The following is a 14887-nucleotide window of genomic DNA, read 5'->3' as shown; positions in this document are numbered from 1 at the left end:
CCATACGCGTTAAAAAAGATTGGAATCAATGCTAATGTGTAAAGATACCCTGAGTGTTACATCAGAGAAGTCCCATGTGTGGTCAGAAGATGGCAGTAGAGTATATGTAATATTCCTAACTGTAATGACTTTGTAGTGGGCTTACCGATACACTCCCCTCGTACGTCCTGTCTGTAGCCCATGTTACATTCACAGCGGTAGCTGGTCGGGGTGGGGATACAGCGTCCGTTCAAACACAGGTTGGTGAAATGTTTACACACATCAACGGTCTCATTGAGTGATACTGAGGATACACAACACAACAAACAATTACATTACATTACTAAAGAAGGTTAATTATTCTAAAAACACAGTGAAGAAGATGAAAAGAGATGAAATGTTGCTCCCATCATTATTTTGACATTCAGGTGAGTCTCATTGAGATACAATCTCTTCTTCAAAAGACCTAGTCCATGAACTGATCAACAGGCTATACAGTGCATTCGGAAGGTATTCAGACCCCTTGACTTTTTTCACATTTTGTTACGTTAAAGCCTTATCCTAAAATGAAATAAAAATGTATAATCCTCATCAATCTACACACAATACCCTATAATGACAAAGCGGAAACAGGTTTTTAGAAATGTAGCAAATCTATTACAAATAAAAAACAGACCCTTTGCTATGAGACTCGAAATTGAGCTCAGGTGCATCCTGTTTCCATTGAACATCCTTGAGATGTTTCTACAACTTGATTGGGGTCCACCTGTGGTAAATTCAATTGATTGGACATGATTTGGAAAGGCACACACCTGTCTATACAAGGCCCCACGGTTGACAGTGCATGTCAGAGCAAAAACCAAGCCATGAGGTTGAAGGAATTGTCCGTAGAGCTTCGAGACAGGATTGTGTCGATGCACAGATCTGGGGAAGGGCACCAAAACATTTCTGCAGCATTGAAGGTCCCTAAGAACATAGTGGCCTCCAACATTCTTACATGGAAGAAGTCTGGAACCACCAAGACTCTTCCTTGAGCTAACCGCCTGGCCAAACTGAGCAATCGGGGGAGAAGGGCCTTGGTCAGGGAAGGGACCAAGGACATGATGGTCAATCTGATAGAGCTTTAGAGTTCCTCTGTGGAGATGGGAGAACCTTCCAGAAGGACAACCATCTCTGCAGCACTCCATCAATCAGGCCTTTATGGTAGAGTGGCTAGATGGAAGCCACTACTCATTAAAAGGCACATAACAGCCCGCTTGGAGTTTGCCAAAAGGCACCTAAAGACTCTCAGACAATGAGAAACAAGATTCTCTGGTCTGATGAAACCAAGATTGAATCACGTCTGGAGGAAACCTGGCACCATCCCTATGGTGAAGCATGGTGGTGGCAGCATCATGCTGTGGGGATGTTTTTCAGCGGCAGGGACTGGGAGACTAGTCAGGATCGAGGGAAAGATGAACGGAGCAAAGTACAGAGAGATCCTTGATGAAAACCTGCTCCAGAGCGCTCAGGACAACGACCCTAAGCACACAGCCAAGACAACGCAGGAGTGGCTTGGGGACAAGTCTCTGAATGTCCTGGAGTGGCCCAGCTAGAGCCCGGACTTGAGCCTGATCGAACATCTCTGGAGAGACCTGCTCCCCATCCAAGCTGACAGAGATTGAGAGGATCTGCAGAGAAGGATATATAGATAAACTCCCCAAATACAAGTGTGCCAAGACTCGAGGCTGTAATTGCCGCCAAGGGTGCTTCAACAAAGTACTGAGTAAAGGGTCTGAATACTTACGTAAATGTGATATTTCAGTTTTTTTTATACATATATATATATTAAAAAAAAAAACGAAACAAAAAAACCCTGAGCTGCCAGAATAATAGTTTGTGTGGAGGTGCTGATTAACGGCAAATAAACTATAAACTATCAAAGTAAAAAAAGTCGCACACTCCATGTATAATATCCCAGCAATTGAATGGGTATTTACCAACGTTTCGGCACCACTGTGCCTTCCTCGGGGTTTATACATTTGCAAACATAATATTATTTATTTGTTTGCTTTGTCATTATGGAGTATTGTGTATAGATTGATGAGGGGGAAAAAAACAATTTAATCCATTTTAGAATAAGGCTATAACGTAACAAAATGTGGAAAAAGTCAAGGGGTCTGAATACTTTCCGAATGCACTGTTGACTCAGTTTAAACCATAGAATTAGGAATTAAACTATTAGAATTTTATATAATCTCTATGGTTTAAACAATATCTAATATCTCTGATACAAAATGTAAAACCACAAGCTAATAATAGAACACTACCCAATTGACACTTTTCACGGCCCAACCAACTCACCGATATTACGCCCCCCACCGTTTCCTCCGAAACCATTTCCTCCTCCTCCTCCTCCTCCCTGTCCCCCTCCTCCAATTCCTCCTCCGTTGCCATGGTGACCATTGCCATTAGGTCCGTTTGGGTTGAGCTTGTAGCCGTAGCTGTAACCGTTCCCGTTGCTGCCACCACCATTGGGGAAGACTCCGTGGGGGAAACCTCCGTTACCTGTGCCATGGGGAACCCCATCGATGCACAGCCTTCTGTACTCATCTACAGGAGAGAGCATGGAAAGGGTTAATGTTGGTTCATCTTCAAATGACTCCCATACACATTTACCTCAATGTTGTTTTGTTATGGTTTGGGTCATTTTGACCTATTTTGAAAGTATATAGTGTAAATGGGTAATTGGTTGCATAAACTCACACATTAGAACAATGCCTGGGCATGATTATGGCTGGGAAATGGGGAGGTACAGTGGCTTGCAAAAGATGCCTTACAACCTGGAATTAAAATAGATTTCTGGGGGGGTGTATCATTTGATTTACACAATATGCCTACCACTTTGAAGATGCAAAATATGTTTTATTGTGAAACAAACAAGAAATAAGACAAAAAAACTGAAAACTTGAGCATGCATAACTATTCACCCCCCAAAGTCAATACTTTGTAGAGCCACCTTTTGCAGCAATTACAAGCTGCAAGTCTCTTGGGGTATGTCTCTATAAGCTTGGCACATCTAGCCATTGGTATTTTTGCCCATTCTTCAAGGCAAAACTGCTCCAGCTCCTTCAAGTTGGATGGGTTCCGCTGGTGTACAGCAATCTTTAAGTCATACCACAGATTATCAATTGGATTGAGGTCTCCAATTAAATTAGTCCATTCCAAGACATTTAAATGTTTCCCCTTAAACCACTCAAGTGTTGAATTAGCAGTATGCTTAGGATCATTGTCCTGCTGGAAGGGGAACCTCCATCCCAGTCTCAAATCTCTGGAAGAATGAAACAGGTTTCCCTCAAGAATTTTCCTGTATTTAACGCCATCCATCATTCCTTCAATTCTGACCAGTTTTCCAGTCCCTGCCGATGAAAAACATCCCCACAGCATGATGCTGCCACCACCATGCTTCACTGTGGGGATGGTGTTCTCGGGGTGATGAGAGGTGTTGGGTTTGCCCCAGACATAGCGTTTTCCTTGATGGCCAAAAAGCTCAATTTTAGTCTCATCTGACCAGAGTACCTTCTTCCATATGTTTGGGGGGTCACCCACATGCCTTTTGGCGAACACCAAACGTGTTCGCTTATTTTGTTCTTTAAGCAATGGCTTTTTTTTTGCCACTCTTCCATAAAGCCCAGCTCTGTGGAGTGTACGGCTTAAACTGGTCCTATTGACAGATACTCCGATCTCTGTTGTAGAGCTTTGCATCTCCTTCAGGGTTATCTTTGCTCTCTTTGTTGCCTTTCTGATTAATTCCCTCCTTGCCTGGTCCGTGGGTTTTGGTGGGCGGCTCTCACTTGGCAGGTTTTCTGTGATGCCAGATTCTTTCCATTTTTTATAATGGATTTAATGGTGCTCCGTGGGATGATCAAAGTTTCAGATATTTTTTTATAGCACAACCCTGATCTGTACTTCTCCACAACTTTGTCCCTGACCTGTTTGGAGAGCTCCTTGGTCTTCATATTGCCGCTTGCTTGGTGGTTCCCCTTGCTTAGTGGTGTTGCAGACTCTGGGGCCTTTCAGAACTGAGATCATGCAACAGATCATGTGATACTTAGATATCACACAGGTGGACTTTATTTAACAAATTATGTGACTTCTGAAGGTAATTGGTTGCACCAGATCTTATTTAGGGGCTTGAGAGCAAAGGGGGTGAATACATATGCATGCACCACTTCTCCGTTTTTCATTTCACTTCAACAATTTTGACAATTTTGTGTATGTCCATTACATGAAATCCAAATAAAAATCCATTTAAATTACAGGTTGTAATGCAACAAAAAAGGAAAAACACCAAGGGGGTGATAACTTTTGCAAGGCACTGTATATGTAAAAACCTGATCGGATCTATGTTTATGTCTATGTATGTACAGTTGAAGTCGGAAGTTTACATACACTTATGTTGGAGTCATTAAAACTAGTTTTTCAACCACTCCACAAAGACCTCAGAAAAAAAATTGTAGACCTCCACAAGTCTGGTTCATCTTTGGGAGCAATTTCCCAATTCCTGAAGGTACCACGTTCATCTGTACAAACAATAGTATGCAAGTATAAACACCATGGGACCACGCAGCCGCCATACCACTCAGGAAGGAAACGCGTTCTGTCTCCTAGAGATGAACGTACTTTGGTGTGAAAAGTGCAAATCAATCCCAGAACAACAGCAAAGGACCTTGTGAAGATGCTGGAGGAAACAGGTACAAATGTATCTATATCCACAGTAAAACGAGTCCTATATCGGCATAACCTGAAAGGTCGCTCAGCAAGGAAGAAGCCACTGCTCCAAAACCGCCATATAAAAAGCCAGACTATGGTTTGCAACTGCACATGGGGACAAAGATTGTACTTTTTGGAGAAATGTCCTCTGGTCTGATGAAACAAAAATAGAACAGTTTGGCCATAATGACCATCGTTATGTTTGGAGGAAAAAGGTGGAGGCTTGCAAGCCGAAGAACACCATCCCAACCGTGAAGCACGGGGGTGGCAGCATCATGTTGTGGGGGTGCTTTGCTGCAGGGGGAACTGGTGCACTTCACAAAATAGATGGCATCATGAGGAAGGGAAATTATGTGGATATATTGAAGCAACATCTCAAGACATCAGTCAGGAAGTTAAAGCTTGGTCGCAAATGGCTCTTCCAAATGGACAATGACCCCAAGCATACTTCCAAAGTTGGCTTAAGGACAACAAAGTCAAGGTATTGGAGTAGCCATCACAAAGCCCTGACCTCAATCCAATAGAATATTTGTGGGCAGAACTGAAAAAGCGTGTGCGAGCAAGGAGGCCTACACACCTGACTCAGTTACACCAGCTCTGTCAGAAGGAATGGGCCAAAATTCATCCAACTTATTGTGGGAAGCTTGTGGAAAGCTACCCGAAACGTTTGACCCAGGTTAAACAATTTAAAGGCAATGCTACCAAATACTAATACGTGCTTCTACACCTGCATTGCTTGCTGTTTGGGGTTTTATGTTTCTGTTCAGCACTTTGAGATATCAGCTGATGTAAGAAGGGCTATATAAATACATTTGATTTGATTTAATTGAGTGTATGTAAACTTCTGACCCACTGGGAATGTGATGAAAGAAATAAAAGCTGAAAAAAAGCATTCTTTCTCCTATTATTCTGACATTTCACATTCTTAAAATAAAGTGGTGATCCTAACTGACCTAAGACAGGGAATTTCTATATGGATTAAATGTCAGGAATTGTGAAAAACTGAGTTTAAATGTATATGGCTAAGGTGTATGTAAACTTCAGACTTCAACTGCATGTGAGCTAGATAGACAAGACCGCGGTCATTGTCTTCACCCAGATCTTTTCCATCTTTCTCCTTTTGTTTTTAGTCATGAGGTCATACTCTTCAGCACCTTATCCACGGTGAGGGGATGTGGGACCGTGGATCACTTACATTGTCAGTTACAGTTTGGGTCTAGAGCGGTCATCCCCCTCTTCAAAGGGGGAGACACTCTAGTCCCAAACTGCTACAGACCTATAACTATCCTACCTTGCCTTTCCAAGGTCGTCGAAAGCCAAGTTAACAAACAGATCACCGACCACTTCGAATCCAACTGTACCTTCTCTGCTATGCAATCTGGTTTCCGAGCTGGCCATGGGTGCACCTCAGCCACGCTCAAGGTCCTAAATGATATCATAACCGCCATCGATAGGAGACAATAATGTGCAGCTGTATTCATCGACCTGGCCAAGGCTTTCGACTCTGTCAATCACCACAGTCTTATCAGCAGACCCAACAGGCTTGGTTTCTCAAATGACTGCCTCGCCTGGTTCACCAACTACTTCTCAGACAAAGTTCAGTGTGTAAAATCGGAGGGCCTGTTGTCCAGACCTCTGGCAGTTTCTATGGGGGTGCCACAGGGTTCAATTCTCGGGATGACTCTTTTCTCTGTATACATCAATGATGTCGCTCTTGCTGCTGGTGCTTCTCTGATCCACCTCTACGCAGATGACACCATTCTGGCCCTTCTTTGGACACTGTGTTAACTAACCTCCAGACGAACTTCAATGCCATACAACTCTCCTTCCGTGGCCTCCAACTGCTCTTAAATGCAAGTAAAACTAAATGCATGCCCTTCAACCGATCGCTGCCCGCACATGCCCGCCCGTCCAGCATCACTACTCTGGACGGTTCTGACTTAGAATATGTGGACAACTACAAATACCTAGGTGTCTGGTTAGACTGTAAACTCTCCTTCCAGACTCACATTAAGCATCTCCAATCCAAAATTAAATACAGTATTGGCTTCCTATTTCACAACAAAACATCCTTTACTCATGCTGCCAAATATACCCTCGTAAAACTGATTATCCTGCCGATCCTTGACTTCGGCGATGTCATTTACAAAATAGCCTCCAACACTCTACTCAGCAAATTGGATGCAGTTTATCACAGTGTCATCCGTTCTGTCACCAAAGCCCCATACACTACCCACCACTTCAATCTGTATGCTCTCGTTGGCTGGCCCTCGCTTCATATTCGTCGCCAAACCCACTGGCTCCAGGTCATCTATACGTCTTTGTTAGGTAAAGCTCCGCCTTATCTCAGCTCACTGGTCACCATAGCAGCACCCACCCATAGCACACGCTCCAGCAGGTATATTTCACTGGTCACCCCCAAAGCCAAATCCTCTTTTGGCAGCCTTTCCTTCCAGTTCTCTGCTGCCAATGACTGGAACGAATTGCAAAAATCAGTGAGGCTGGAGACTCATATCTCCCTCACTAACTTTAAGCACCAGCTGTCAGAGCAGCTCACAGATCACTGCACCTGTACATAGCCCATCCAACTACCTCATCCCCATATTGTTATTTATTTTTGCTCCTTTGCACCCCAGTATCTCTACGTGCACATTCATCTTCTGCACATAAATTGTAATTATTTCGCCACAATGGCCTATTTATTGCCTTACCTCCCTTATCTTACCTCATTTGCACACATTTACATTTTACATTTAAGTCATTTAGCAGACGCTCTTATCCAGAGCGACTTACAAATTGGTGCATTCACCTTATGATATCCAGTGGAACAACCACTTTACAATAGTGCATCTAACTCTTTTAAGGGGGGGGGGTTAGAAGGATTACTTTATCCTATCCTAGGTATTCCTTAAAGAGGTGGGGTTTCAGGTGTCTCCGGAAGGTGGTGATTGACTCCGCTGACCTGGCGTCGTGAGGGAGTTTGTTCCACCATTGGGGTGCCAGAGCAGCGAACAGTTTTGACTGGGCTGAGCGGGAACTGTACTTCCTCAGAGGTAGGGAGGCGAGCAGGCCAGAGGTGGATGAACGCAGTGCCCACACACTGTATATATACTTTTTTCTATTGTGTTATTGACTGTATGTTTGTTTATTCCATGTGGAACTCTGTGTTATTGTTTGTGTCACACTGCTTTGCTTTATCTTGGCCAGGTCGCAGTTGTAAATTAGAACTTGTTCTAAACTAGCCTACCTAAATGACAGGCAATCCAAGCTGTTCATTCATAACACATGCACAAAATAACTCAGCAATTGAGTGCAAAGGGGAGTTTGGACTGTGGGTTAGAAGTTGTAAGTTGTGTGCGTGTCTGAGACAGACGAGGAGGAGAGAGTGTGTGTGTGTGTGTTCGTGCGTGTACTCACCGGACCCTCTGACAGGGCACATCTCAGGGATCTGTCCAGAAGCCCAGCAGCGGCCCGTGTCACAGCAGCACTGCATCTTGGTATACTGGCCCTGCAGGTCACCTGCGCAGCGCCCACTCGCTAACGCTGAGAAACACGTGCCCACACGCTGGTCTGAGGGAGGAGAGGATGGAGGGAGAAGGAAGAGAGTTGGGAAGAGAGGTCAGTTTGCTTCAGGGTGAGTCACTCAAATCGCCCATGATGTTGTAAACACGTTTGACTTCCAGGTCATGTAGAACATCTAATGTTAGGCAGACCATGTTATAATGCATAAATTACCATACTGTAAATACTCTGGTGACAAGGTATACACCCAGCTTCTACTGGGTCACAGTGTACGATTGTGACGGGAAACAAGGGTTTGTACATTCTTCAGGATCACAAGAAAATTCAAAAGCTTTTAGCACAAAAAAGCTTGACAATCACCTCCCTACCACAAAGATGGTACGCAATTGGGAGTAGGGATGGAGGTGTGGTTCCTCCAGCCCTGAGGAGAGGTTACAACTAAAAGCCGTCCCTCAGGTCAGGGTCAATAGGCTGGGGAAGGAAGGGGGAGGGAAAGGGTGTGTTCGGGTAGGTGGAGAAGAAGTGAGGGTCCCTTGGTGCATGCGTGTGTTTGTGTGTAATGCAGATGAAAGTGTAGGCGGAAAAACAGATGTAGAGAGGGGAAAGAGGGAGTGTTGTGGAAAATTACAAAATTAGACATACTATGTTGTTGTTTGTTTTTGTCTTGTTTTGATACAAAATTCACCAGATTGGGTCTGCTGTTCGGCCTGGATTTCTCAAAAGGGGTAACTCTGCAGGGAGGTCGGCAGTATGATAAGGGAATATAAGCAAATTTGCAAAATGGTTTGAACAAGTGTGTTGTCATGCTCTTTGACATTTTGGGAATGTAATAATTTGTCATACGGTGAATAAATCGTCTGAAATTCCAGAATCAGGAATGTCTTAAACTGTGGTTTTGTTCTGTCCTCTCTCGAAGTTATGGCGATAGTGACTACAGATGGTATCTTGATGTATGGAAGAAATAAAATGATGAGAATAGTGTGAACTTCATCCCCCTAACTGGCTGAAGACAGGACCTTATTCTTCACCACTTCTACCGCGAGACCTGAGTCTGAGCCAGCAACCTGGACACAGCATCCAGTCGAAGCTATCAACTGCCTTTTCTCTCAGGAGTGTGACATGAGTCCACGTGGAGTGACCATGGAGAGAGATCCAGTCCAAACTTCTCTCATGCTGCTGGTGTACTGGTAGGAAAATGGACAAAGACATAATGGACTGTAAAGGACAGTGGCGGCTCAGGTGAGAGACATTATCAAGGGCCATCCACTTTGAACATGTGCCATTGGGAGGACGAACTGAAACACTTTCTGAAGAGAAACATGAAGAAACGCCAGAAGAAGAGTGCCGGGAAGGAGGGGGGTGGTCAACTGTGCCTGTAAATTAATTTAGGGTTGCTCTAAACTGTTTATTTGGGGTATCACGTTGATTTTGGAGGTATACACACTGGGAAGCTTATTGTAATTTGGATTCAAATGCATTGAGATACCGATCTGTCATTAACATACCACTGGCGACAGTAAAACAGGGACAAACGGGGGCTGTAATGAGAACAGTTAATACTGGTAATATATGGTCCCGTTTGTAAATGTACATTCTAACCGTGTCGGTGTGTGCTAAGTTTAGTGTCTTGAATTTGAGTGATAGACTCAACGTGGAGCACTGAAGACTGTCATTCTAAATGTGGGTTGTATAACCATGATGGGGACATTGATAGTAGGGGTTTTGTTTTACCATGTTATCAGAATTCTAATGTTAAAGCGCATCAATACATATAGCTTTCTGGATGATACAGTACAATTGACATAAGCATGTTTTAGTATGTTTATAACTATATAAGTGGACTAGCAGTAGTGACTAATATGTTATGGGTTAGATGGAATGATTTATGTGCAAATGTTTTTGTAACAGGAGGCTAAGTACATACAGGGCATGTATTTGAGACAGAATGTTTGCATAAGGGTGTTAGTTGCAGAGATAGTGTTGTGATTTCTGACACTATTGTCAACTTTCAGTGAGGAGTTTGTTAAAGAAGGTACAACACTTGAAAGAATAGCCACAGATCCCTGTATACCGGAGGCCACCTCAACAGAAGGGCAGTTCGCTGTAGTAGTAGCATCACATCTCCGACAGAGGGTGCCAAATGATAGGTGACCATTGCTGTACATTCATACCCCGGGGTGAGGGTAACTTGACTATTGTCGTGGAACATCTGAAAGAGCTCAGCGGTGATCTCGCAAACGAACACCAATCAGACAACGATTGGAATCCGTTTGGATGGGTTCAGTCATTGTTTGGTGTTATGGGAGCTACAATATTTCATTGGTTGATTTATGGCTTAGTTATCTTTTTTGCAAAAATGTTTATTCTAACTTATGTTAAGAAATTGTGCAGCAAAACCGTTGACACTATTCTCGCCATGCCATTACTGACCCTTGAACCCAATTGACTTTCCTATGCCTGATTACATGTCTGATGAAGACGGTGATAATCCATAACACCAAGATAAAAACATTGAGTTAATTTTGCAGCATGTTCATAAGCCATGCCCACGACGCGGGTCATGTAAATGGTGCTCACATGGCAATGTAGACAGTGTCAATGAGGCGATTAGATTAAAATCAAATCAAATTGTATTTGTCACATGCGCCGAATACAACAGCTGTAGACCTTACAGTGAAATGATTGCCTTGTGTGTGGGGATGAAGCATGTACTGATGTCTAATTCATGTTCCTTTCCCCCTTCTGAGAATGAATTGCACTATGTGAAGGTTTGAAACTCAATGACAACGGAGGTAATTTACAACTGTAATATGCTAAGTGTAAGAAAGTCTTTCCTTTTCCCTCTTTCCAAATCATGTTAATGCTTGTTTGATGAAAATGCTTTTTTTTCTCCATTAGGTTGAGACTTAGTCTCAAAAGGGAGTAAATGTTTTGGAAAATTACACAATTAGACATAATATGCTGTTTTTACCATTGTCCATTGTTATATGAAAGTGTTTTTTTTCTGATGCAGGCTTGTTGTCTTGTGTCTTAGTCATAAGTCTGGGCGTACAGATAAGAGCCGGGTGCGACCTCAGTATGTGACATCCCATTTGTACTATCTGCAGGAACTCCTCTGTGTGGAAACTTGCAGGAAGGAACAGACAATGGCGGCAACGTCAGCTATCTTAATCTACACAGACAAGCTAAACTCCTTTTATACACTATGTTCCCCACCCCTGTTTGCACACATCTGCTAACTGCCACAGAGACAAAGAGGTTTGACTCTTCTATAAAAGCTGAGAGCCAACTCTGTTCGTTGGGCCTTAACTATGCACTGTTGAAGTGCATAGTTAATTACTCAATTTTTGCGAATCTTATTATAAAGTTGTTGTTTGAAGATTCTGCAGTCTCTTCGAACAGATAAAATCCCCTACAGGAGGGAGATGTGCAAGTCGATTAACTTGTCTAATGAGCTAGCAGTCCGGAATTAATCAGTTCCATGTGGAGCAATCCTGGACAATTATATTGGACATGAGAAGCTCTGTGTCTGGAGCTTATAGCCATGCACTTTAAACAGCCCAACTTCCCCTCCCTCCTTCCTAAGGGACCAACCCAGCTGGGGGCAGAATTGTGGGGCGGTGAGGGGTGGGTGGGAACAGGCCATTAGAGGGAGGGAGAGTGGGTGAGTGAGGGAACGGAATGGAAGGGAGGGCGGTGATGGGGATGATGATGACTTAAATTGGAACCAGACCCTTAGCTAGCTAGCTAGCCTACAGAGAACAGCACAACTGCATGCTTTCTTTTATACAGACTGGGGTTTCACAATGCCACGGATGAGGCATTAGGGCTGATTAGTGTCGGGCTCAACAGGTCCCCCCGGTCTGCTTCTCCACGCTACGCTGTCCCAGAATAACGCCAGCCCAGGGCCAGGGGAGGCATGCAAGAAATCAGCTCGGCTAGAGCCGACATTCCTGGACCTGGAGCCCCCCGCTCACCTCATGTGTAGTTTCTTAGTCTACCTCCACTCGCAAAACGCACCCAAGCAAACAGGGCCGAGTCGGTCGACTCACACAGGGGAGCCAGCCACAGCATGCGTCTGGCTGGAGCTGAGGATATACGGCGGGATGCGTCAGTGTGTCAGACAGGGCCTGAAATCACAGCTCTCTTTTATTTGTTCCTGGGGACTCTACAGTTCACCGGGTTACACTAGACAGATGGATGGGCACTCTGGGTGAGAAAGAGAAAACGGGATAAGACAAAAAGGGGCATGGAGGGGAGAGGGAGAAAGCAAGAGAGTGATGGGGCAGAGAAAGAAAGAGAGGGGGATGGGAGGAATGTTAGCAGAAAGAAATATCTCCAGTGTGACCCAGTAGACTCCAGTCTCTCCTCAATCTCCCCCTGACCAGAGAGAGAGAAAGAGAGAGAGAGAGAGATGGTGGGGGGGACAAAAACGAAGGAGTCTACTGGTTCAAATAAGAGAGAATTGGGGGAAGACAGAGAGATAGAAGTGAGATGAGAGCGAGAGAGAGCGAGAAAGAGAGGGAGTCTACTGGGTCAAAGAGTAGAGCAGGCTGGGAAAGACAGCAAAGACAGATGAGAAAGCAATCCAGAGCGATAGAGTCTTCTTGGTCAAAGTGAAGAGAGAGCAAGAGACCCAGTTGAACTTGTTGGACCATCCCATATGTCTTCCTCTCCTCCCGCCACCACCCCCCTGTTCCTACCTCAGTGGACCGTCATTTTCCACACGCATGTTCCCAATCAGGCTACGCTTCCCCCTCCCTTCCCCTTGTCCCTCTCGCCCACTGCTCTACCCCTTTGTTCCAGCACGGAACAACAGAGGAAGGGGATAGTTTGGATAGTTTTCTCTTCTCTCCTCCCCCTCTCTTTCTCCCCTCTTCTCTGGCTCGTCTTGCTTGTTGTCGTGGTGGTGTCAGCTTTGTTCTCCTGCAGGCCTCTAAGTGAGTACAGATGCTTTCTACCTTGAGGCTAAACAATCTGCCACACGACCAGGCCAGGCAGAACAGAAAATAACAGAGGGCTCCTTGTGAGATCATTGTTGACACTGTTCATTGTTCGCTTGGCATTTTCACCCGGTTTCCCTTTATTAGCCAAAAGACAACAAACAAGTACAGCAGGGATATTCAGCAGATGATGGAAAATGGATCGCGTGCCAACGTGAGAGGAGGGCCAACAAAACTTTGACCCAGGAGAGAATTTGAATACCGCGTTCTCCTGTTTAGTAGACTTTGGGGCGCACGACTGTTCAATTAAAGTAATCAAGTGGTTCTGCTTGGCTAGGAGAGGGACCTTGAGTGTAGGAGAGTTGTTGGACTCCCAATCGAAAGTTGTTAGAAAGCAACAGGGCCAGCTCTCTGGCGGACATTTTGAGATGAGCTGCCGGAGATTGCATGCGCTCTACATTAACACCTGGTAGTGTTTCAGGGTGTGAGTCAGAGAGGTGCTAATGCTAACTGGAATTACAGCAGTCAAGGCCGAGTGTGCATCCCTGGGCCTGCACATGATGACTGCAGACCTGCTTGAGTCATCAGAACACTAGTCACAGGAAGGGATGGAGGGAGAAAGAGAGGAAGGAGGGAGGGATAAGTCCAGATGTGAACAGTCAGTGGCTAACAAGAGGGTGAAGGAGGGAGGGGTGTGTGCTGGGGGGGGGGCAGCGGTAACTCACCTACACATCTGGCACCGTCAGTGCTGGTGATGTAACCACGGGGACAGGTGCAGACGTAGCTGCCGGCTGTGTTAGTGCATTCACCTCCGTCACAAACACCTGGGTTAGTGCTGCACTCGTCAATATCTGAAACGCACACACAAACAATTAGATCATTGGAGTTAGAGAAAACACTGAGCTTCATGATAGTCATACACTCATCATACACACGTGGTAACTCAAAACCCCTATCACAGGCATTATTTGGAAGAAATCCTTTTCCTCGATAACAGCTGCTCAAAGTATTTGGATCCATGTCAAATATTTGAAGAAGTGGACAATATCTCATCTATCGTATACACTTGAGGGCCTGAAATAATAACTGCTCATAACTCTAAATACAAGAGCAGGAACAACTGCTATACTGATTGAACAAAAAAAATGGTTCTAAAAGGGTTCTTTGGCTGTCCCAATAGGAGAACCCTTTTTGGTTCCAGTTAGAACCCTTCTGGGTTCCATGTAGAACCCTCTGTGGAAAGGGTTCTACATGGAACACAAAAGGGTTCTACCTGGAACCTTAAAGGGTTCTTCAAAGGGTTGTCCTATGGGGACAGCCGAAGAACCCTTTTAGGTTCTAGATAGCATCTTTCTTTCTAAGAGTGTACTAGACACAGTCAAGCCAACCCGAGTGGAGGTCTGAAGTCTGCAAAAGGAAGAGGCGGTCATATGGAAAATCTCTGGGATTGTGTTCCGTCAAAGACTCATGACTTTATTTCACGCTGGTCTACACTTCACAATGTTCAACATACCTCAGTTGACTTCATAACTGTGGTGGATTTTAAGAGGTCTAAATGGTTAGAGTTTCCCACACACACATCATGGGAATACTTCAGCTGACCCGGAGAGACTATGGTCAGGGTCAGTCTGTCCTATCTGGTCTAATTCTCCTGTCTTATCTGGTGTCCTGTGTGAACTTAAGTATGCTCC

The 14887-nt window shown here is 44.6% G+C and overlaps 1 protein-coding gene across 2 annotated transcripts in view; it reads right to left on the bottom strand.

Annotated features, from left to right (window-relative positions):
* LOC139540930 (fibrillin-2-like) overlaps positions 1–14887 on the bottom strand; it is an 88254-nt gene that overhangs the window by 28449 nt on the left and 44918 nt on the right. For both annotated transcript variants that reach the window (XM_071345003.1, XM_071345004.1), the window contains exons 9-12: positions 13922–14047; positions 8149–8301; positions 2323–2571; positions 146–283 (exon numbers count right to left, since the gene is read on the bottom strand). In XM_071345003.1, coding sequence (XP_071201104.1) covers positions 146–283; positions 2323–2571; positions 8149–8301; positions 13922–14047 — 666 coding nt within the window. The remainder of the gene's footprint in view (positions 1–145; positions 284–2322; positions 2572–8148; positions 8302–13921; positions 14048–14887) is intronic.

The sequence above is a fragment of the Salvelinus alpinus genome, chromosome 16 (assembly GCF_045679555.1).
Source record: "Salvelinus alpinus chromosome 16, SLU_Salpinus.1, whole genome shotgun sequence".
Lineage (NCBI taxonomy): Eukaryota > Metazoa > Chordata > Actinopteri > Salmoniformes > Salmonidae > Salvelinus > Salvelinus alpinus.
The sequence above is the reverse complement of the archived record's forward strand: the minus strand, read 5'-3'. Positions and strand labels throughout refer to the sequence as shown.